Source organism: Pocillopora verrucosa, chromosome 5 (assembly GCF_036669915.1).
Source record: "Pocillopora verrucosa isolate sample1 chromosome 5, ASM3666991v2, whole genome shotgun sequence".
In the NCBI taxonomy this organism is placed as follows: Eukaryota; Metazoa; Cnidaria; class Anthozoa; order Scleractinia; family Pocilloporidae; genus Pocillopora; species Pocillopora verrucosa.
The window spans coordinates 9,244,964-9,269,584 of NC_089316.1; the positions used below are offsets into that span (position 1 = coordinate 9,244,964).

Below are 24,621 nucleotides of genomic sequence, written 5' to 3' on the forward strand. Positions count from 1 at the left end.
TTACACCACAAGAGAACGAGATCACGGATCTGAATGTTGATTGGTGAGACTGGATTATTTGTAATGCAAACTCTTTGTAGTTAAGATGTGAGTTAAAGTTTTATTTCCACCGTCTCTTTTTACTTTCAATATTCCTGTGAACTTTTCTTAAATATCATAGAATCTTCACCGCAGCGCTTTTGACGTCAGACTCAGAAAATAATTAACAATTATTGCATGAGCGCTCTTTGGATATGAGCTGATTGATAGCCAACTCGGTCCTACAGGCCTCGTTGGCTATAATCATCACGACTTGGTCACTCGCGTTTTCCTGCTATGTTCAATTCGCGCGCCTTGCTTTCTTTCGGACGGTCGATGTTTGATCCTCGCAGATGGAGGTATAAGTAAAGGGAACGGGTGGGGAACTGAGTTTGAAGTGTTAGTGCCACGAGGTCTAACCCAAACCACAGTTTTACGCAAGAAGTAGGGCTCAGGCTCTCTCTTTAAGATCTAGAGGATTGATTGAATGAAATAAATGTCCTTTGACCATGCATGTACACGATTAACTTTCGGCCCTCTTGACGCAGTTTACAAAGATAAATGTTCGAATTAAAGGTTCAGCAAAATCGAGGATTGTTTAGGACGCGGTTTTGTTAAACAACGGGTACACTTTGTTTAAATCATTAAACCTTAGAGGGGTGTGCAACTACGATTAGGATGCCATTCATCGTTAGCTGTTTCTGGTTGCTGAAAACTAATGAATTGTTGCCATCAACAAATAAATTCACCTTCGAATTTGTTACAGGCATGACTGCATGAAAATTGACTCAACCCAAATCCTTTACACCCTAAAATCAGAATGCATATTCTCCTTACCTCTCTCTATACGTTTGTTCAGAAGCGTATAACCTAAAGTAAGATATAAGGGTCTGATTTCCTAAGGTGCTGACGCGGAGAGTTTGTCAGGCTAACAACAACAGCTATTTCAGTTGGTGATCACTTCCTGTAGTCTCCTGATATTGTAGGGAGAAATTAGATCATAATCACTCTTAGGGGTTTCTGGGTTAAAAGATGAAAATTTTTCTGAAAATGAGTTTTGATCATTTTTTTCTGACACTTATTTGCCAGAATATTAGTTTATTCGGAAGAGGTACTTCGCTTGCTCTTCCTCGATTTCGTTGTACAGAGATGCAATCAAGAACTTTTCAACGTTGCAAGTAACGTTTAATTTTGCACCGCAGTTGCAATTATACCTACGTATGAAAATTTATCCGCGGTCATCCGAAGAGAGAACTAATTCCCCAAAGCATGTTTGCGTAGATTTATATCGCAATTACACCAAGGTTTCGACGTAAACAATTGCGAATGCTGCGATACTTTTTCTCGTTCTAGGTTTCTGGACAAGGTCACGGACCGCTAAGTAGAGTAGACTAGAATAAGATGGAGGAGATTCGACCTTGAAATCAGTCATAATTGCTTATAGAAATTCTGCCGTTTCATCGTTTATCGAAAGGCCTGTTTTAATTTGCGGTGGTCATTGTGCAGTAGGTCGTGTATCTTTTCAAACGCAAAACATACGCTTGGGTGAGTACACTCGTTGATTTTCTCGTCTCGTTAAGTCAATATTTGGAAACCAGTTTACTTGTAAATGAACTTTCATACCTACATGATGTGGTTTTCTTGTATTGAAGAGTCAATTTTAAGTATTAATCAAACCCCTTTGTCTACACAAACTCACATGTCAAACAATGTGTGAAGTAATTGAAACCTTTTGCGGCAAACAAAACGGATTGCTATGGAAACAGAAAGCTAATTCGCCTGTGTGCTTTTCTGCGGGTAGACGACACGCTATGATCAAACGGGATGTCCTTATTTTCGGTTTTGTTTGAAATCCCTTTGTAAATAATCGTTCACGAAACGTCGACTTCTCTGACGCGAGATGTCTTTGGAAGAATCAGACGAGTTAGAATTTAGTGCAGAGTCACTGGAGAGAAAGCAGCGAGGAAAGGCATATGCACTGGTTGAAAAAACGGCCGAGGGCTTCTTAGCGGATGGACTTTGGAAATCGAAGAGAGAGGAGGAGTTGCATCGAGAAATAGAAGTGATGTCTGCAGAGAAGGCCAAACGTTTGTTCGAAGACGAAAGAGATCGAAAATCCTGGGTGGCTGCTATCAAAAGATCCGTAGAGCAAAGTATACAATCTCAAGTGCGGGCCGCTTTAGGAACTCCACCGGGTGAAAAGAGAAAAAAATTACACGAACAACGGCTTGCAGAAGAGCGACGGAGGAGGCAGATAGAGATGGAAGACTCTGATAAACACAGAACAACAGAAAACCGTAACTACAGCTATCCGTCTTTTCATGATGACGACGGGGTGTTGTTTCAGAGACGTCAACAATATTTACAGAAGTACGCGATCAGACGTTCGATGAGATCTCTTAAGTTCGATCAATCTTCGACAAGAAATTCTGTTCGTGACTTCGACGACATAGATCCTTTATCTAGCGACTTTAACAAACGATTTAGCATTTACACGCGAGCTGCACTCGATAATGCAGGTAAAACGTGCTCAAACGCAAACACTACTGTTGTTTATAAACGTTCACCAGGATGTGTATGGATCGATCACAATGGCGATCAACATGACATCCCTGGCCCATTTTGGCCCAAAGATCACCTACCGCGTTTTTCATGTCAGAAACATATTCACTATATCCCCGATTTTGTCGAAAGGTTGAACACGGAAGGTAGGTGAAATGCTTTTAAGTTGAAAAGTTCGCCATGCATGTCAACAAATCTATTTGTTTGCGAACTGGATTTCCATTAGGCACACATTGAAACTAATTCACGCCTTCCATGGACCTTGTGATAATTGTGTGCGTTCGCGCGTAATTTGAAGACTTTTAGATGTTTTAAGCGCATTGGTTACGGAAAAATTAGGAACAAACGTTAGCGTGTTTCATAATTTTCCAGTAAAGTTTAGTCTAAAGTACTTCACAACATGCAATTAACAAGTCACGCATATGAAATCGACATTGGCTTTGGGATCACATTACAAAAGTCGGTTAACGTCGGTGAAATGAATAATCGAGATTGATGCATTTCCATACCAAATCATTATAATTTCTATATTTCAGATTGAGCATTTACATTTTCACAATCAGATAAATCTTTTTGCAATAAAATATTCTATACAATTCCCAAAGAGCGAGGCGATTAAATTCGTGTTTTGAAAGGTTCAAGCGCAAATGTGAAAAGCAGACGTGGCTGAATAGCGCTGAATATTAACAGTCACGCAGGCAGGATAAACAAACAAAGAAATATTGTTTGAAGCCATTCAAAACATATCTCGCATTGAAAAAGCAATCTGCGCTAGTAACAATGTTTTAATTTGTTAACTAACACTTAATATATAGTACCAGCCGCAACGCAAAGGGAATAAAATCTCTCGAGTTACGGCATAATAATTTGAATAATGCCTTGCGAAAGGTTGCTGTCAAGTGATATTGTTGTAACACATCCTCTTAGTCAAACATTGGTGTCATTAGATTTGCATTTAAAATTTCTGTCTAGTTGGTGTTTGTGTCGAGATAATAGCGGGGAGGTTGCTTAAGGAGAACACCAGCTGGCTACTTTTGAAATCCCACTGTGAAAAAATTCTTTCAATCGGTCGTGGCGTGGAAAGAGGAAAAAAGTTTTAAGCATTAGGGAATCAAATAAACACCAATGAGCGGGGGGGGCTGTGTGAGGAAGAAGTGGTATTTAGTAGATTATTTTGGAAGCTATTTATGTTGTCTCTGCATCATCAATTTTTTTTGTTTTTCAGCTGAAAATGCCAATGCTGGACACAAAGTACCTAATGAAGAATCCCTGTATCCTCAACAGTGGCGAGGAAACCTCACAGTTTATGAACGACAGAACAGAGGGGAGGTATGCAATTAACACATTGAAAGTTAGAATACTTCGTTTTATTTCTGCAAATGGTCAAGGTGAACATGGCTGCATTCAGCTAATGACAATGTCCACCCATTATAATTCCGACCAAGGGGGTAATCTCCTAATCATACTTGTAACCCACTAGGAGTGGTGACAATACTCCTTAAATGCTCTATGCTATAGAGAGTAGTGTAGACGAAGATGGTATAATGTACGGCGCGTATATTTTGCAGGTTGCAGGTTGAGGGTTCAAATTAGATTAAAAATTATTGCGAAACTGTAATTACACATACATATTTCAGAATTGCACCTTGTGAATCTGCCTCTCTGGGCCAGGCTCCATTCGCATCACGGTAAAAGCTCTGACCGCTTTCAAACGCATTCCAGCCTGCAGTGAATTTGTTTGTTTCCTCAGAAATGTCTGAAATATTTGCTGAGTTTGGCTTCTTGGTCGTGTGTACCAGTACAAATTCTTAGTTTGCGCCTGTCGGTTTAGCGATCAAACTGGTATCGGTTTTTGACATCGGCAAAGCCGTTACATTTTTCATTTTCTACCGTATTTATTACAGACAATCTTAAAGCGGTATGGCCTCAGGCAAACCTGGAACCGGTGGAAAATTATTATATGCCTTTGAAACAAAGAATGTAACTGATATGAAAAGACGGAGTGTCAACAGTGGAGACCTCAGTCTCTACATGGTTTCACTCAATTGTTTCACTGCATGTCACATAGGAACCATTTAATGTAGGATTCCTTATGAGTGTCTAACTCACTCGGTTACAAAAGTGCCAGCGATTTCCCAAGCTAGTAACATTAATTATTAATTAACTGCATCCTGCAAAATATGTATATGTACCAACTGTTTTGTGAAATACTCCAAGATGCTTCATGCATTCATAGATATAGTTGGTTGAGTGTATTGATTTTGAAAAATGAGGAACTGACTAAACATGTGTAAGCCAAGCTCACACATGTTTTTAAAATTCCATAAATTTCCCATGCTTCATTTGGGTTTGCATAAGCAAAACCTCTTTCTGATGCTAACTTTTTCACACCTAAGAGTGACTGGTATTTAATTTCCCCTTACAGTATCTTTCACACCATGCTAATTGACTGCCAGTGAGACAACATCCTTTGCTTTGTCTTAGGAGTTCTAATTCATTGATCAAATATTAACTGCATGTCTCAAAACAAAAAAAATGTTCTTTTGTGTCACAGGGTAACCAAGCTCATTATGTTCCAGCTGGGTGTCCTCCCTGTCTTACCTTTGAATCAAGGTTTGAATGTGGAAACCTGAAGCAGGTCAAGAGAATGTAAGCATTGAGTCCATAGAACTTACATTTCTGCTCTTTTAGTTTTCTTTTCATTGGTCCAAAGCACTAAGCTGAACATCGAACAGTGACTGATTATGCCAAAGGTTTCTTGTTAAATCACTCCCCCCCTTTCCTGTTTGTAACTGTTGTTGGCTGGGCAATTAAAATATATTTGTAAGGAGGTCCATGATTACTTCTTAATCAACCCACACCCCTCCCTCCTCCCCTTCACCCAGTGTTACACTCTTGGTATCAGATGAGAAGTAAAGACCCCCAGAGGTATGATTAAGGGGATGGTGGGAGAAGAGGTGTCTGGACTCCCCTGACTTTTGTTCTGGTGCTGCCATTAATCATAAACAACTAGCATTCATTCAACAGACACATGAGGGCGTTAGGCTGTAGGGATAGCATGGAAGTGAATATATTAGCTCCCCCCCCCCCCCTCACCTGTGGCCCCAGCTTGATCCTGAAACCTGAGGTCACTTGTGGTTTGAATTTTTGTGATTTCCTGTCCTTGCTCCAAAGTAATCTCTCCAGGTTTTCCACTTTTGCTCCCTTCACAAAATCAGGACTCTAAATTCCAATTTTACCAGAACATGCTGGACAAATAGCCACTCCATGGAAATGCTACTACCAACATCCAATTTATTATTTGGTTTTATTTTCACTTTTAATTTAGAGTTTTGAACTGAAATTGTTCAAAAGTTACACTAGTGGTCACATTTAGTAAATTTATCTTTTAACCAACCCCAATTTGACCAATCAGAACAAAGGAAATACTTGGAACCAGTCTGAGCTTAAATTGAACTTGTGTGATGACATATATAGTAGTAAATGATTTAAGTTTTGCTATTGATAGGGTGGCATAGGGTTAGGGTTAGCAGTTCCAGAGTTTTTTTGACCCTGATTTGAAATATTCTTTAAAAGTATTGTCAAGTTAAGTTATTACTGTAAAAGTTCAATCTTTTAAGTTCTGCTGCCCAGTTATTGGTTCTGGTTTATAACAGATAATTTTTATTTCTTGAGCTGACCCTGGTAAGGAACCCTTATGATGCACCTTTGAGCTATGATCTCTATTTGATTTCCTTGCCATCCCTGTCTTTCAGAGGAAGTTATGAGTATGATCTTATTCTCAGTTGTGACTTGTACACCAAACGACACACGCAATGGTAAGGAAAACAGTTTTACAGTTATAATTCCTAGTTTGTTATCAAAAACACAAAATAACTGTAATTATGACATAGCTAAACGAAGAAGGAAAAGAAAAAAAAAAGCTTAAAATCTTTCTTTTCTGTCCCATAATAGGTATTATTTCCGTGTCCAAGACATGGTACCTGGCACCACTTACAAGTTTAACATAATCAATTTGCTGAAAAAAGACAGTCTATACAATTACGGTGGGTTTTAGTTATCAGACAATTTTCTCCAGATATTTTATTCTTTTTTAATCTCATTCTATAATAAAGAATATATTCAGACAAGCTTAAAAGCGATGCTCGGAATTTTACTTTCTCCGCAAGTCTGATCAATAACAACCCTACTGGGCTTGACGTCAGTGGAAACTCTTCCATTTATGAATTTTTGCTTTTTGCTAAAATTTATTTATACCTTGGCTTAGAACATATTTACCGAAAAAATTAACAATTTTTAGCGAATCATGGCCTTCTAAAAATATTTTAATATTATTTTCTGCAAATTAAGTTTTGAAATTCTTATCTCTTTGGCTATTCCACGTTAGAGATTTATCTTGCTTCAAACGCACCTCTCATAAGTGAAGTTAAGGCCGGTTGCGTAGTGCTCGGACAAACTTGCGGTTCTGATGTTACGACCAATTTTTCTTGCCTTCGTTGGTTACCACATTCTCTTCGTTATAGTGTTGCGCTGCGCGCTTTCCGCTGTAGAATATTTAGATCTTTTATTGGAGCTGTTTGCTTTCGAAACGTATTCAGTTAACTATTGTTCTGATATCTGTAAAATCTCAAGTATGGGATTTGAAAAAGTGCAAAATCTTAAGACGATGTCAGGTCACTTTTCAATGGGCGTGGTCGTCTATGACATGGACCATGGCCTGCGTCGCTTGCCTCGCTGCATATTCTCCCTTGAAAGCGGTCAAACACGGAACTCAGGATCCGAGGAGGAGGACATCAGCACGAAAAGGTTACTTAGAAATCCCGAAATACGATCACGGTCGGGTCGTGAAAGTTCCGCAATAATAAGCAAATGTTATGAAAAGACTATCACTCTGTTCGGGGCTGTAATAAGTTTTTAATTCCACAGAGACTAAATGTAATGAATTCTCTGCTCTTGTTGGGTAACTCGTGACGTGAACGTGACGTGTATTTCTCGTTTCAGGAATGAAACCACTGATGTACTCCGAGCGTGATGCTAAAGCGAGAGGTCTGGGTTGGAAAAGAGTCGGTTCACTTATTAGTTATTATAAGACTTCATCTTATAAAAATCCTTTGCTTCAACGGGAATACGTCTACTACACTCTCACATTTCACATGGTAAATTTTAGCTTTGTTTTCTAGTTTTTAACCATCTCTGCTCTGGTGGTCAGATTTGATAGGAAAACTATCGTATTTGATTATCTCTACGTAAAATTACTTGCATGGTTAATTTTTTTAGGAGTTTCCACATGAGGATGACACATGTTACCTTGCTCACTGTTATCCGTACACTTACACTGACTTGGAACTTTACTTACGGTCCATCATCGATAATCCGAAGACCTCTCAACACGTTCAACAGGAGGTAAATAAACTTTAAAATATTTACCCAGAAAGATTATATCATAGACTACGAGAAATCCTTCCTTTTCGGCGAAGTCCGTCACACGAGTTAAAAAAATCAGAAAAAAACAAAGGTTGATGTTAGCGCACCTCGCGGAACTCTGGGATTGAGGCGCACTAAGAGTAGAACTTCCAGAATTCCGTGCGACGCGACTTCGCCGAGAAGGAGGGTCTATTCTAAGTCCAAGAATGTCACAGTTTGTCTAGCTTGGAAAATTTAGGCCGTTTTCAAGTTCTTCATTTGAAATCCGTCTTAATATTCCGGCTCTATCTTTAATCCGTAACAGTGACCAACATCTGATTTCTCCTTACAATATCACTTTTGAATCAAACATTATAATCATGAGAGTGAAGAAAATGATCACCAACTAAAAAAACACCTGATTTTTTTAACAAATTAATCCACTAATACCATGGGAAATATATCGAGAACACTCCGGAGAATATGCATACTGATGTTAGGATCTACAGTCTTTCTAGTCTGTTATGATAACTTTGGTCAGAATTTGTTTGTTGACTTTAACAACGACTAAACGGCAGTTCCCTTTTTCCTTCATAATTACTCAAAATTTCGTGGTTAAGTTCGGCTAAATACAAATTAAAGTGGGTTTCTGTAGAGTTGTTTTCGTCAAGTTTTGCAACATCAACCCTTTAACCTCTAAGAGCGGCTAGCATCTAATTTCTCCTCGCAATATCACCCCTCATACATTAAGGTCACGAAAATATTTGAAAAGATCACCAGCTAAAGAATCTCTTAATTGTTAAACAATTCTTCTCGTCAGTGCCATACGAAATTTATGGAGAACAGCATGAAGAATATGCATACTGATGTTAGGGTGTAAAATGTTTAAAGCTCCACTGTTCTCACTTCTCACAGGTACTGTGTAAAACTATGGCCGGAAACAATTGCCATGTGCTGACTATCACATCTTCTCAAGGTAATCTCAATGTGACCTTTTGTATGGATATCACTGTCCTCAATTGTCTTTTTTTTGAAATGATGCTACTATTGCCCTAGATAGTTCAGCTCAATGGTTTATCTCTTTGTCCCAATGGCCGCGGAACTTATCTTCTTGGGCCATATTTTGTTGGGGCTTGGAACGAACGATTGCTCATAGCCCTTTTAATCCCAATGTCGTTCCCAAGCTCCTCTCTTTTCCGCATCCTGGAGGAGAGATAACAACTATGATATAGATCCTAAGCTCTGTTTAGGAAGTATATCGCCAGTTTTTTTTATTTTCGTTATTTAGTTACAATTCTCATGTTGGATGAGAGATGGAGGTTATATCACTTGTGCTGTAGCTTACCACAACATGCTTTTATTTTTACAGTTCCAGAAAGCGAGAAGCTTGGTGTTGTTGTGAGCGCCAGGGTACATCCGGGAGAAACAAACGCTAGTTGGATGATGAAAGGCATGCTGGACTTCCTTACAAGCGGTCATCATATTGCAGAGGTACCAGTAGTTTCCAGTTTCCCTCAAACAAAGTGGATTATAGTCAACCAACCATGTTAACAGTTATTCATTGGTGGTGGCGTTTTCGTGGAGACTCCTGCATGTTTTCAAAGGCATTTTACCATAACGAATCGATGAATTATATGGGGCGGTTATTGATTTATAAAATTTGCTGTACCTTGAAATTACCGATCTCAGCTTGATTCGAGTAACCTTTAGAAAGCTTTGCACTGGTTCTGCACTTTATAACCTTTTAACCGATTTACTGACAGGTAGATAGATAAAGTTTCCTGTTTTCCATGATTTTCTGCGTTGTCTCAAATGATTGATAATTCAGTTTTAAACCACTTTTTATGCGTTATTCCAACCTTTCCGCTGTTTTCGTTTTTGCCAAGACCTTATGAGGTCATGTAAAAATCTCCGCTCTGTTTTCTTTTAATCAAGGAAAAGTACAGAACTACCATTTGTCGCCATCATAGTTTTCATTAGAAATGATGAGTTTCTTTTGATGTGACTTTATATTTTTTTCACGTTATAAGAGGGTTTCGCTGGGGTTTACTGTTATCTGTAAAACGGCCCAAAAAAATTTAGCTGTTAGGTGTACTATAGCCAGATTTTAACCTTAAGTCGCAAAAAAGAAAACCGTAAAAAATTTTTCTGTTAGTGGTAACGGAAAGAATTTAAGCATTAGCCGTATAATGGCCGAAATTTTAACCGGTAGCTGTAAAAGCTATAACTGACGCCATTAAGATCCTTTCCTGATATATTAGAGCCGTGTAAAAGTCACTTACATTTCTTTTCGTCTTCTGTGTGCAGAAACTTCGTCGAAAGTTCGTGTTCAAGCTAGTTCCAATGCTGAATCCAGACGGCGTAATTGTTGGTAACTACAGAACGAATTTAGCTGCCAGAGACTTGAACAGGACGTACAAAGACCCCAAGAAGGTAACAACTGCTTTTTATGAAAAATTGGTTACATACGCATACTTCCAATGGCTGTTTATCAATTTGAATGAGACAACTAGAACATAAATATGTTCTAAAACGTGAATAAAATAATGAAAGGTCAATAATCTGTCACGAAGAACAACTAGATTGAAACTTTCCAAAAAGTCTGAGGGAGCGAGGCAAAAGTAGCTCACTGGCTATGCACGAAAACAATCGCCTAAAGCAAGTATCGACTTTTTGCTTCCAAAATTACTTTTTGTGTTTGAACAATAGCAACAACACTAGACCTAAACTTTTAGTGGTACACACTGTTGAAGGCTACTCTTCAAATTAAAAGTGGATGCTCGTGGCTTGTAAAGAAACCCTGAGCTATTGAATTTCTTACGTGACAGGAGAGCTTTCCAACTGTTTGGCACATGAAGAATATGCTGGAGTCATTCAAAAAGGACCATCAGGTAAAAGAAAGTTTAAAGATAAAAAATTTAGTGTTATCAACTGAGTTGATAAATGTAAATTGACCACCTTAAAGAGTTTAGAAAGCTGACGTTTCGAGCGTTACCCCTTCGTCATAGCGAGTAAATGAATTATGAGTTGTGTCTGGTTTATGCATGTATACAGAAAGATCGAACTGGGCTATTGGTGGGAACATGATGACGTGAAAATATTTTTTTAAAATGAAAAGCGTTCGTTGATTCAGAGGGGATAAGAGTACCTATTTGAAAGAGACATTTTTGTGCAGTTTTGCGGCTTCCCGAACTGCCTAGATGTAGTGAAAGGCCATGTGTTGCTTTCTCCCTATTCAAAAGATTGTAGTCCAAAGCAAAGCTTTTTCAAAACCAAAACGTTTCATTCCAGGTTATCATTTACTGTGATCTTCATGGACATAGTCGAAAGCCAAACGTCTTCATGTACGGCTGCACGGCTGACCCCAAAATGGCATCGATGAGTGACTTTGTCGAGGAGCGACTTTTTCCTTGGATGATGTCCCAAAAGGTTAGTACTGACCTCCGCATCAACAGGTCCATAACGCGCACATGTGATGATTGCTGCTGTAATTCTGCACCTCTTTACTTTTAAAGTTCTATCGCGCACGCGCGTTGACCAGCGCTTGATTCAAAATTAACTTAAAATCGAGATGATGGGTGTTGCTAAAGAAATGACACGTTGAAGTGGTGAAAAACAAAAAAAAAATTTTGGGGATGATCACAGATAGAAATACCGATGTTAATACTAACTAAAAGTCCTAGGAGTGCAGATAAATAGCTCACAATAACGTATTCGCAAATTACAGCACATAATTATTGTCACTTATTAGGCTCCAACAATTTTGGGGAGAAATTTTATGTCCCGGTCCCGTTTCTCGAAAGTTCCAGTTTTCCAGCACTTACTTTTCTCGAAAACCTGTTTTTTCTTTGCCATGTGTACTTTCGAGATCTAGCTTTTAATAACAGACCTGCATTCAAACCAGCTTGAAGCTGAACTGGGTTAGCCTGCATAAATATCGCTAATAAATAAATAAAAAATAAATAAATAATAAAGACATTATGAAAGTGCCAAAGTGAACCCGTCTCTGAACTAAGACCCACACCACTACTCCTTAAATTTAAATTTTCAAGTTAAAGGAACTTTAGAGAAACGAGCCCCAGAGGGCAAAAAAATGTTTTTTTCTCTTCCAGGCTCCAGACAAATTCTCATTCAGTGGTTGTAAATTCCGAGTGCGCAAGTGCAAGGAGTCAACAGCGCGTGTGGTCATGTGGCGTCAAATGGGAATTACGAACAGCTTTACCATGGAGGCGACATTCTGTGGCGCTAACTTTGGTGACATGTAAGTTATAGAGAATGCATCTCTTTATCATCATACATGCAGACATAAGATGTCAAGCTTCATAAGTGGCTGATTTAATTGTTACATTTTTTTCTGCGCAAAGCTATAAAACCCCACTCTGGGCCGGCTTTGATGGGGTCATTGCTTTCAATTAGTTAAAGCTTGAAGAAACTTGAACGCGAAAGGGTTGAAATTTAGGGCTTAATAGTCGCTTTCTATATACAATTGTTCGCTTACATTTATTTAAGCATGACACTGTTTTCATACTTCTTTTTTAGTGAGAAAGGTAGACATTTTCATGTTGGGGACTTTGAAGAGATGGGTCGACATTTCTGTGAAGTACTGTTGGAGTACTCAGAAGCAAAGAGTGGCAACCGGTGAGAGAATGTTCGTGAATGAGTTGAGTTAGGCAAGAACCTTTAGCAGTCTTACTCAATTCTAGTTCGCGGATTTAAACTTAGCATGCAGCCACGGTTTCACAGTTCCTTTCGGGGCATTTGCAAGGCATTGTGGGAATAAAGCATACAAGAATACTTAACAGTGACCTTCGCCGGGGCTTAAGTCTGGAGCTCTCTCACGGAAGTCTTTAGTGCTGACTCCCTACATGAAGTGAATCATTTTTGGTACTTTTACAGAAATTCTGTTAGATTTTCCCCTTAGTTGCCTTGTTTCAGCCATTTAGTAATTACCAGAATGTCTCTTCTATTTATAGAAGTGAAATGACCCAGGCATTCGTAGAACTGGCTTGCAAGATGACTCGAGACATTCTTCGTCAAATGGTAGGCAACTTCAATGTGGAGAATGTTTCCAAAGACAGCGCTGCTTATAACAGCCTCGAAAATACAGAAGCAAACGAAAGAAATCAACGAAACGATTCATTAAAGAAGAACGAGGAAGCAAATGAATCTGGTGCCAAGGAATTTCCAGTCTCAAAGAACAAACCCGTGAATTTTATGGATGTTCGACTGCAAACGCCCACAGAGGGACATGAGAATGATGTGGAAGTTTCAGTCAAAGGTGTCCACGTGGACTCGTTTAACGATTGCTTGAAAATACTAGATAATTTAAATCTTGTGGACCGCTTCGATGAGTCAGAGTAAGTCAGTGATATTTTTGTTCACGGTTTATTTCATCGGTAGAACTAAATCAATATCAGTGCTTTAGCAGCTGCGCACCTACCCCTCCCCTAACCCAACATCACTTAACTAATAACAAGTTAGGGTCAATATTAGGTTAGGGGAGGGGTGGGTGCACAGCTGGTCAGATATTGACATTGATCCTTGGAACTAACTAAAAGTGCGCTTAACCCTTTCAACCTTTAGAGTGATTTGCATCTACTTTCTCCTTACAATATCTCTCCTGAGTCAAACATTGAGGTCATGAGAATAAAGGAGATGATCACCAACTAAAGAAGCTCGCGATTAGTAAACAAATTCTCCATACCAGTGCTCAAGGAAATGTATAGAGAACAGTATGGAGAATATGCATACTGATGTTAGAGTGTAAAGGGTTAAGTCCGAAGTTGCAAAATGACAAAATGGCTGGCGTGGTTACATAGAATTGCGATCTCTTGAAGATCGTAAGTCACAGTTTATAAATCTGGAAAAAATTGGCGAAATTTATCAAGTTCGCCACTTTAAATCTGTGTAAATTTACTCCATCCTCATTCAGCCTCTTTCCGTCTCTGTTTCATACTGTGTCTAGAGTATTTTTCTATCTTTGCATGTTTATATTTTGTGGTATTCTCTAATTTCACGATAGTTTTGTTTAGCGTAAAATAAACTTAAAGTGAAATATCGTGGTTTAGCTCCTTAAACGTTGCAGTCAGTGCCAAGCGCGGAAAACGTGCCAAGGTTTATGAACGCGGGAAACAAACGAGGTACTCCCAGCGCGGGAAAGTGCGCCCACCAAATCGAAGGTGGTTTTAAGATTTGCATCTGATTTTTTATAGCTGAAGATCGTCCGCGTATTTCTGACTGATCAGAGAGCAAAGCGTAGCAAACCCACTACAATTTAACACTGTTGAAATTTTTTTGTAATCGATTCCTTTCTTCGTAGCTCCAGTGACTCAGACAGCGACGACAATGACTTTGATGACAAGGAAGATGAGCCGGGATCCAGTGGCAATACCGTAAGTGTACAACCTATGCACTGCGCATGTCAACAAGAAGACTGTTAAAAAATCGCCTGTACCGGTCACGAACCTTCGTGGGCTCACGCTAATCGAGGGATTTTCTTAATTTCCTTCGCCCCGCTTCTTTAGCGAATGATAGATCACGTTATTCGTGGAATCGATCGCTCTTCAGCAGAAAGCGAAGTACGTCCTTTAAACCACTAACCATTTACTGTATCTGGTAGTCAGCTTTATTCATTATATCATTGACTGGAGTTTGATTCTTTACTATTGCTTTTTTCAAAGAAGTGAACTGAATACCGACAATTTTCCGCAACGAAACTTCAGGACTCACTAGCCTCCCTTTCGTGCAACTAGACCCGGGCCGACCGAGTAGTCTGCCATATGTGCTTCCGGTTTATCAATTGTGGTTTTGGAGGTCTAAAGTGTTTTTGAACTTTCGGTTACCTTGATGTAACATGCATGGAGACGAACAAACGTCAAAGTTGAAGTTTTGATTTGACATAATTGAAAGAAGGAAAAAAATGTAAGTGCTAAATGTGCGTACTTAATTCCGATGGTTTTTTTTTACGATTTTCAAGGGGGAAAGAAGGAGGAAGAAAAAGAAGAAAAAGAAAGCTAAACATTGGTGGGATACATTATCGGTAAGCTTCATTTGTAACGTTATGTACCCATGTTTAGTCGTTAATTATATTTCAAGGCCCAACGTTCTCGCGCTGGATTCGAAATTTTGCGCGCGCTTGTTTCCATAGTTATACCATTAGCGTTTATGACGTCAGGAATCACCGGGTAACCGGTACTTTAGAAAAACGCGCAGATAACGACAATTTTTTGTGAAAGTGTTTTGCGATGCATCTCCACGTCGCATTGCTATAAATTTGCTCGATATATCTTTACAAGAGATGTTTATCTGTAAAGTGCACCATGGAAAACAAAATTGAATTCAGGTTGCATTCGGGAAAAGCTTGCCGGCTTTGGTCGGAAATTTGCTAAAAGATGTGGTAATCTGGGAATTGTTTCCAGAAAATTTCTTCTTGGCAGAAGCCAGTTTAGAACCAAATTGTCAAAGAAAAGAAATATATAATACATTTCTAGTTACGTTGGGTAGCGTAAAGTACTAACAAATTGTTTTAAATAATCTTTCTCTTCAAATGTCTTTCAGAAACCTCCCGGGGCTTCAGAAACTGGTGACAGTGCAACGGCAGACGAGAGTGGCGGCATGAAGGAGGTAGGACCTAAATAAAAGTTAGAGGATTGGGTTTGGAAATTTTAGGCGTAGTCTTTACAGCAAGGCAAACAGCAAAATTGATTCTGATAAATTTCCCCTAACTTTTAAAATATTATCCACAGCAGAAATTAGAAGCATTCACTTATTAACAGCCATTGTAAATATTTCTGTTAGGCGTTTCATTGATAGATTGAGATAAACGGCGAAAAAGCTTTGCGAGTTTTGAACATAACGCAACATCAGAGATTTAGTACTTAGATGACCTGCATTAAATGCAAAATGCACCTAAATGGTTTAACTGCTCTTCATGAAAAGCATGCATAATTGCCTTCTTGTCTAACTCAGATGTTATCGTTCCTTGACAGAACACCTGTAGGGAATGGCGTGGAAATATCCACACAGTAAAGTATTGTTCCTACTAATAAAAGTACCCAAAATATGAGACTAACTTACTTGAATACTTACCAGGCTCTTATTTATGAATATAGTTTAGAATTAAACATAACCACAATTTGGTCCTAATATTTAAAACAACGAAAAGTAAACCATTACAACAACCACAATGAAAAAAAGCAGGAAGTTGTCGAAAATATTTAAAGTACCCATAACTGTAACATAACTTACCGAATTTTACCATTTAAATTTCGCAAGAATAATTTTGACAGACTCTCGATTGACAAGTCTTTTTTTCCCGTTATTTAATGAATAAAACCAAACGATTTGTTTACAGTTTTCTATGAAATTATTTTAAATTTGTTATAATCTTTGTTGAGCGTTTCAAAGTCATGCCAGGAAAACTTACGATCGCATTTACGATCTCTGGGCTCGTACAGAGTCGTAAGATGTTTTGGTTAAATGATATCGGGAGTTTAGGGGAGCCTCGAAACAAGAAGATAAATAGGTTATCTTTTTTATTTCACCACATTGAAAAAGATTCAAACGGCACCTTTAACCCTTTCACTGCGACCGGGAGAGTGACCAAGACAGAATTTCTCCTTACATTATCGATACAGTAGCAAGCAGAGAAGTGATGAGAATACAGAAAAATATCGATAAGGGGGGTATGAGTTGATCCAATGCCAAATTCTCCGAACTAATATCGTAAGAATCATGAAAAGACAATAAGGAGAATTATAAATGAGATCTTAGGAGTGAAAGAGTTGATTAGTTTATAACAAAATAAACTCAGACGTCGAATTCGGTAGTGTTGACGAGGTCAGTCAAAGCTTTCCATCTTGTTCTATACCTGAACATTATTTTCAGACTGTTCTGTGAATGACTGGGAGATGAAGGGGTGGGATGGGTGGGGCATTTATGAAATAAAAAGCTTATTCAGAATCATTTGGGGCAATAACTGGGGCGGGGGAGGAGGGTGGGTTGAGGGCAAGCTCTTTGCGGTGGCCTGGGGACAAGTTCATCTTGAAGACTCCACACTTTGATGCGCATTCCTCGCATAAATAAGTGATTTGACCAATTCTTTGTAATCTTCTTGTAAACAGAAAAAGATAAAGACGAACTTTGGAAAGTTTGTGAATCCTTATGTGCACCGGACAAATGGTGGAATCCCTATTTTCTCTCAAGAGAGGATTCAAAACCGAGCGAAAAAGGTAAACACGTTTAGTCTTCTCTATTTAATTAGAACTGCAGACAAGTTTGGATGCCTCAAAAATAATTTCAAACAGTTTACCGCACATACACTTAGATAAATCTAGACATCTTAATTTCATATTGGGTTATATTGGCGGATTGCAAATTTTAATTTGGTCTAAAGGAATTGTCTCACATGGTCATCAATTAACCTGTGTTATTGATGTTGCTAAAGCCGCTAGGTTACCAAAAAGGGTAAGAAATAACTTTTCGTAAAGGCCTCAAATGCTGATAAATTGAATAATGCAATCCGCAGCTAGGAATTGAACGAAATGTTAAAACGCTATTATGCCACACCAGAGCAAACCACGACGGTGACGTTCTAAAACTTTGCAAATATTTTAGCTACCATCTGCAAAGCAATCTGAAATCATCAAAATTTGCGTGGTCTGAGAACGGAGACCCCGCGCCAAATTATTTAAGTTTCCATTCGGAACTCCACTCTGATCACATACGAGATGCCGAGATTGAGGTGGTAAACTCATCCAGTCATTTGCGAATTTTTAACTGAAAATGTAAATTCATCTCCCTCGACGTTGCCTTCCTGACTTCTTAAGGACCCACAGTGACTCACGGGGATCGACAAGCTGAGTGGTTCAACTGATCAAGCAAATAAAGACGAAAAAAAACATTTGTTCTTTTTCATACAGAGAGAGGAATCGCAAAACGGTGGCTCACAGGAGGCAGAGAATAAAGATTTCCTTGTAAAGGTAAAAAGAGGAAACTTTCAAATAACCAGAGAAGCATAATTTACATTAACATTTGTCTACTCTAACAAAAAAAATTATCTCAAAATGTTATTAATTTGCCTATGTAACTTTTTCTTTTTCATTTTAGTATGCAACACAAGAACCTCAACAATCACCGCAGGTTCTCGCCGTAACGGATGACACAGAGATGAACTTCATCACCGCTCAGAGACGTGTGGCGTATTACATGTTTGCTGCAAATAAAAATCAGCAGAACTGGGCAACGGCGAAAGCAGGGCCAACACGCACGAAACCCCCACCCAGTCCCCCTAAAAACGTTGTAGAGATGGACTCGTTAAAATTTGATTATCTGATCGGGGACGGGTATGGCTTCACCATCCGCATTCCAGGGAGAAAACCACAGAGATCTCGCACTCAGCCCCCACTGCAGACATTCGAGGAGGCGCGACTCAAACCCAGGAAAAAGCAAGTTTCTCCGGCTTATGCTTTTGACTTGGGTGACGATCAGGTAGCACTCCCGGATGTGACCCCCGGTCTTCACAATCGTCACCACAACCGTTACTATAGGAACGATTCCGAAGAAGAGTTTGATCGAAGAAGACCTACCAAAAACACCCAAATGAGACGAGGATTGTCTGGTTCATTTGGGGGCGAATTGCCAGAACAAAAGAGAAACAACTTTGCTAGGTCACGAAGTGAACATGGAATGTCAGTTAGGAGCGAGGACAGTGAAGATGTTTCGTCTAAAAGTGCTGGTCACAGACCCAGAAACGAACGCCCAATGTTTGAGCCTTCAGCGCCAATTCCGTCATATGTGTCTTCTCCTTATGCCAGTCGTAAAAGATGACCCTAAATCGGCGACTTCCTCTAATTTCCACCATCTCTTACATAGCCCTTTTCTTCAAATGACCGCTGGCCTTGATATCTGAAGACTCTGAGCCTCACCAAGGCAATTCAGCTACATGACGAAAGACCGCCTGTTAGATAAAACTATTCTGTTACTTAGTAACCATGCTTAAGAAAGCGTTGTACCTGGCTCCAGAGTTTACCTATCTATAAGATCGGGTGATAAAGAAATACCATAATTGATTTGATCTTGCTTCATGACGCTCTATGATTGTTAAAAAACTCACGCTACCTTCTCAACCAATCAGGTTCAAACTAAAACCGGTCGTGGCTTTCTCTCTCGCCTTTTTTTCGCGCTTAATGACGTTTGTTTTTCATTGGTTCCTTTGCAATTTTTCCTTCGAGCTAATTGGCCGTTATAGTAAGTTTGGTATAGGTGGGGTTTTAAAACACTAAATTAAAAAGCGCTCTAAAAGTTTGCAAATTACATTTGCATTTACAAGTCATAAAGACAATTGGTGTGTTACCCTCAGAGGAAAGTTCCTCATTTACTCTTGTTAAATGAACAATTTCATGCATTCAAGACTCAAATTTCATTTATACTTAAGATTATATATTTTTATTAAGAATAATTTCCGACAAATATTTTATACACAGAGTTCTTTAAGCTCATATCATCCATATATTTATTCACAAGGGCTCACAGCCATGTTGGTTTTGTACATCAGAAAATTAAACAAAATACAGTGAAGAATTATTTAAAGTTTATAAATCGGCGCGTTAAAAAGATTTGTTTGTAAAAAGCGGAGTGCATAATGTGTTTGTTTTTGTCTCAGGACCGGAATTTGTAATGGGAAGGAAGAAATAAAGAACTGCAATAAAAAGAATTCTGGTTCCAAGTTTCTTTTTTTGAAAGATAAACATCATGAAGCTCACTGAGAAGGACTGGACGCGAACGGGAAAGCACCTGTGCAGCTTCATCGTCCACCAATCAGGGGATGATTTAACTTTGGGTCACGTGAGAAGGCGTGCGGTTTCCAACCCCGTTTCATCCTCTAACAACGAATTTACTCGGTATCTCTGAAAGTATGAACAATATAAACATAGTTTAGTTAAGAGGTACTCTAGCAAATCCTTGTAAGAACTCGCCTGAACGTGGACCTCGTTTCGCTGTTAGTCTGGATGTCACCTGCTGGGTATTTTTTTTAATCATTTGCATTGATCTTTTGTTTGCTGCCCTATCTGCGATGTATCTTTTTCTGCGTCAGGACTTTTTTGCGTTATGCTTTTTCGTTCGTGTCACACAGCATCGTATTTGTTACAAATGACGGTAAATACATGAAAATCATATACGTGAACTGCGGTTTAAGAATTGAATGTGATGAACACTACTTAAGCAGTAGTCAAAATAGGGCCTATGTAAATTGCATTTTGTTCTGAGATTCAAATTCATGTACGGTTTCTTATGTTAAAACCATTTTTTCTCTAGTTAGTAATGTTTCACGTTTTTCTTAAGTTTTCTATTTTTTTTTTTGGTTCATACATGGGGACTGCAATTTGAGGTGAAAGTAATTTTACCTCGTTTTTCACCAGCAAGTCTCTGATGTATATCTTGTCAGGGCTCGGAGGCACAAGGCTTTGAAGACGGACAGCTTTAAGTGCTGTTGGTTGACAGCCAATTAAATGGTTCACTTCTGAACTCTAAAAAACAATTGAGTGAGATTTAGAGTTTCGAAGGTAATCACACATATGTAAAATGTTAAAAAAGAAAAAAAAAACCACGGTTTCAAAGTACCTTGGCCCTTTGAAAAACCAGGGCCAGAAGTGATCAACACATAACTCCTTCCCACAGTATTCATAAATTGTCCAGAACACAGGTAACGAGAACACTTAGACTTCCACTTTTCAGGTAAAAGTTGTTACCTTTATGATACAACAAATTCTTGTTGCTAATTTACAAGGAAATGTGTAGCAGCTAGAGCTGAGAGGAGAATTAATAATTAGACTTTCGCAGTTAAAAGGTTTAGCTTACTCTGTTATTTTGGTATCTGAGCCTCATAAGCCTTATTCGGTTCCTTGCTTCTGCAGCTCTGGTAAATAATAAAATCAATGATAAATAAATAGATTAATCCATGGCCCAACCAGCCAGAGTTTATCCCAGTTTCCCTAGCCTGTTTATCCCAGTTTCCCTAGCGTGAAGCAACTTGGAGTATCACTACTTCCCCCTGGATGGGAGGCTCATCCATTGCAAGGTTACCCCTGGTGTTTCATCAGGGTTCCCTGATAATTTGCCTGTACTCATTTATACCCATTTTTTTTACTGTGAGAGTAAAGTGTTTTGCCCAAGACACACAACATAATGACCTGGCCAGGTCTCAAACCCAGACCTCTGGATCTGAGCCCAGTTGTTCAAAGACCAATTAGTGCTAACCCAAGGTTAACTTTGAATCCGGGTTTCTTAATTCCTTTATTCAAAAGCCTTTTTGGGATAAAATTTTGTGTTCTTTTTAGAGCATCACATAGTGATATTTTAGACAAAAAGAAATTCAACCTAATTTTCTTTCTTGCTAACCCTGGGTTATCTCTACCCAGCTTTGAACAGCCCAGCCCTGGAGAAAAGTGCACTAGCCTTTCAACCGCTGTATCCCCCACAACAAACTTAAAAACCTCTTTCTATTCTAAATTTGCATCAAATAACATTAGCCCTTAACTCCCTAACATCAGTATTCATATTCTCCATACTCCATTCTGTGCATTTCCTTTGATACTGACAAGGAGAATTTGTTAAACAATCAAAACCTCTTTAGTTGGTGATCATTTTTTGCTTTCTCATGATCTTAATGAATGATTCAGCATTATTACTGTAGGGATAAATAAGATGTTGGTCACTCTTAGGGTTTAAAGAGTTAACCCTTTATCTCAGAGGCAATGAACATGGAATTTCTTCTTATTATATCCTTGCATTACCCAGCAAACAGGTGAGGGGAATACTAAAAAAAAACTAAAAAACTTATCATGTTATTGTTACCTGGATCTAACACAACATAACATAACATAACATAACCTTTATTTAAGTGTCTAATTGTTCTAGTGCCTAAGACTAAAAAATCTAATTAAAAACTATGAATCTTAAAAGCAGGAAAATAACATTATTCAGACTAAGTACTCTTCTACACTTTAAAACTAAGTTACAATTTTACTCTATAACACTTTGTAGCAGGGTGCTGAATTCACAATGTAATATAAGAGCTCGGACACTAAAAAAGAATATGTATAAATATGCGTACGTCAAGTTAACCAATTCAATTCAATTGTAAATTCTCACTAAATCCTCTTTACTAATTTACAAGGAAATGTGTAGCAGCTAGAGGGGAGGATTAACAATCAGATCTTGAAAGGTAAAGGGTTAGATGAATTCACTTACTTTAGTTGTCCTATAATCTTTGTATGCCTCTCACCCTCAATAACTTCTTCATATGGTGGCGGCTTCTGTTGCCTTTGAAAAAAAAAAATTTAAATTAAATTAGGACTGACCTGTGCAAAGTTTTACCATGATTACATGGTAGCAGGAGTTTCAGTAATAGCAAGTTACCCACAGTATATCACCACCTGTGTGGCCTCTGTTTAACCTACAAGAGAGCTCTTGCATCTGGGTTTTACCTTATGGCATAGCTGCTTATTGAACCACTGGCCAACAGCTTATGGAAAAAGTTATTGAGACCCCTGTGCTGGTTCAGAAAAAGTCTAAGAATCATAGGAAGTAGTGAGTTACTTTTCGGAAAAAGGGCTACCCTAGAGTTAGCCTGCAGAAAAGGCATTTTTTTTGGCTTTTTTTTAGTTGAATGGAGGCAAATGCAAAGCAGCACAAAGTGCGAGTCATACATGCTTCATGCTCGCCTAGTGCTTGTCATTGTTCACCTGTAAAACACAAAAAGTCACGCCTGTTCTGCAGGCTAACCAAGCTTTTGAGGAGTAACCTGTGCCTTTGAGCACTATTTCCAATTCTCCAAAAAATTTGTTTTTTCTAGTAAGTGAGAAAAATGAGGAAAAAATGATGATAATGATGCCTGTTTTGCTGACCCATAAAATGTGGTAATTCATTTTTTCACAAGTAAATTATTTGTAAAAGCAGTTCACCAAAATGTTTAGTGAAACTCAGTTCAGCATTTAAGAAAACGAATGCATTTGATGCCTGTCGTAGCCGTATTGTTAACAACTGTGTGGCCATTAATGAAACTATTGCAGTGACAGAGACACAGGCAGATAAGGAAAGAGGTGACAACACAACTTCCATAAATGAATAGGGAAGTTGTTTTGTCAGTTCTGAGGCCTCAACCCCTCCTGACTTAACACTGTGAAATCCTATTTTCACAGTAATGTCTAAAAATTGCTCATTAGATGGACGCATGACATACTACTTAAAATGAGTTAAGGGTTTTATCAACCAGGAATTTTAGTCCACCTATGAGCTATAACATTCCTGTCCAGAGAGTGGTGGGATGTAGAAATTCCCTCTTAACCCTCAACACTCAAAAATCAGAGTACATATTCTCCATAATGTTCTCTATACATTTCCTATAATAATGACAAGTGGAAAATGCTTAACGATCAAGAACTTCTAAAGCTGGTGATCACTTCCTTCCTTCTCATAACCTAAATGTTCAATTCAGTTGCATTACTGTTATGTGTGTATTCATGATGTAACATCTTTTGTATGGTAGCAAACAAAATATATAATTACTTTCGTTTTGACTTATCCAACTCTTTTAATCTCTTTCTTGCTGCAGACATTGCTTCATTGCATTCTTTTGGAGCAGGCTCGTACTTCAAAGCAATAGAAAAAGAAAACCAAAATGAATAATATTGTCTATAATAATAAATGAACATATGAATGTACGAACAAATCAAGAAAAGAATCCTCTAAAAAATGGCCAGTCAGAACTTGTTATGCTCTTTCGTCCTGCTTCCTGGTAATAATAATCAACTAATGATTTACGAGTCATCAAGAAGACCTATTGATATAAAGTTTCTTATGATCTCCTTATCACTTATCTTACATTGGAAAACTATTCTTTGTTGAGCTTATGGCGATGAATAAATTTGAACTCGAGTTATTGGAGTAGCCTGAATGTCTAAGCGAATCGAGGGAAATCCTGAACACGTCTCTTGTTATTGTAATTTACAAGGAACTTAATATGAGGTAAAGGTAAGAACTACTCATCACATATCTTGAGGAGTTCTATGGTTAAATAGTAAAAAACAAAACAAAACAAAAATAATGGTAACTAAAAGATCTGTCTCTTACAGCCAGGTATTTGCTCCGCTGTTGTGGAGGCAGCTTCTGAATTTCTTTTTTGCTAAGAGATTTCCAGTTTGTCGCATGGAATTTTTCCCGTGGCTGTTCGTCTCCTCCGGAGCTTTTCTTTTCTATGTTGGGTAGCTTCACACTCGACGAAGATTTTTCCTGTTCGGATGAAGTATAGTTACACAGTGAACAATGACATGGCACGGCCGAAAAGCAGCACATTAACACGTACACAAGCAAAGTTTTGGCGAAATAAATAAAGAAAAGTCCTACAACACTGTCATAAAAAACGGAGAAAGATCAATTTAAACTAACCATTGTTTAAAGCATTGTTTTATCAGATCATGAAGCAAACGACAGATCGAAAGGGAATCGTGATCAAAAACGCCTCTCTATCAAAACCCTGCGTCTTTCTTCTTTCTCAACATACTGCCATCTTGTTCACTTTTGCGCTAATAGTTGTCATGGGAACAAGGCGATTATCTCTTTCCCAAGTCGAGGCAATCT

The 24,621-nt window shown here is 38.5% G+C and overlaps 2 protein-coding genes across 3 annotated transcripts; one reads left to right on the top strand and one right to left on the bottom strand.

The window, feature by feature from the left end:
• The first annotated feature begins 1,798 nt into the window (after nucleotides 1-1,798).
• On the top strand, nucleotides 1,799-19,422 carry LOC131776949 (uncharacterized). Of its 2 annotated transcripts, XM_066167118.1 has the most exons (22): nucleotides 1,799-2,726; nucleotides 3,806-3,909; nucleotides 5,135-5,229; nucleotides 6,336-6,398; nucleotides 6,535-6,626; nucleotides 7,582-7,736; nucleotides 7,858-7,983; nucleotides 8,899-8,959; nucleotides 9,353-9,474; nucleotides 10,291-10,416; nucleotides 10,812-10,874; nucleotides 11,275-11,412; nucleotides 12,096-12,244; nucleotides 12,523-12,621; nucleotides 12,957-13,340; nucleotides 14,303-14,375; nucleotides 14,960-15,022; nucleotides 15,541-15,606; nucleotides 15,972-16,007; nucleotides 17,106-17,213; nucleotides 17,904-17,963; nucleotides 18,091-19,422. In XM_066167118.1, the coding sequence occupies exons 1-22, from the start codon at nucleotides 1,919-1,921 to the stop codon at nucleotides 18,808-18,810; spliced, it is 3,711 nt and encodes a 1,236-aa protein (XP_066023215.1). In that variant the 5' UTR covers nucleotides 1,799-1,918; the 3' UTR covers nucleotides 18,811-19,422. The 2 variants fall into 2 exon arrangements, with proteins under 2 accessions (XP_066023215.1, XP_058949133.2); XM_059093150.2 differs by lacking the exon at nucleotides 15,972-16,007.
• Nucleotides 19,423-19,468: 46 nt separating this feature from the next.
• Nucleotides 19,469-24,567, bottom strand: LOC131776950 (protein LKAAEAR1-like). The gene is made up of 7 exons (XM_059093152.2): nucleotides 24,430-24,567; nucleotides 24,115-24,273; nucleotides 23,551-23,633; nucleotides 22,234-22,305; nucleotides 20,842-20,899; nucleotides 20,388-20,510; nucleotides 19,469-19,889 (listed from the first exon to the last, which is right to left on the bottom strand). Exons 1-7 carry the CDS (start codon nucleotides 24,430-24,432, stop codon nucleotides 19,824-19,826), a joined length of 564 nt encoding a protein of 187 aa, XP_058949135.1. The 5' UTR covers nucleotides 24,433-24,567; the 3' UTR covers nucleotides 19,469-19,823.
• Between the last annotated feature and the right edge of the window lie 54 nt (nucleotides 24,568-24,621).

Bases quoted from the DNA above. Each gene is read 5' to 3' on its own strand.
- LOC131776950 (XM_059093152.2), bottom strand. The intron at 23,634-24,114 runs GTAAGAGACAGA...ATTGCTTTGAAG, and splicing joins AGCGGAGCAAATACCTGGCT to TACGAGCCTGCTCCAAAAGA. The intron at 20,900-22,233 runs GTAAGTGAATTC...ATTATTTACCAG, and splicing joins AAGATTATAGGACAACTAAA to AGCTGCAGAAGCAAGGAACC.
- LOC131776949 (XM_066167118.1), top strand. From the start codon at position 1,919: ATGTCTTTGGAAGAATCAGACGAGTTAGAATTTAGTGCAGAGTCACTG. The intron at 15,023-15,540 runs GTAAGCTTCATT...AATGTCTTTCAG, and splicing joins ATTGGTGGGATACATTATCG to AAACCTCCCGGGGCTTCAGA. The intron at 16,008-17,105 runs GTAAAGTATTGT...TCTTGTAAACAG, and splicing joins GGCGTGGAAATATCCACACA to AAAAAGATAAAGACGAACTT.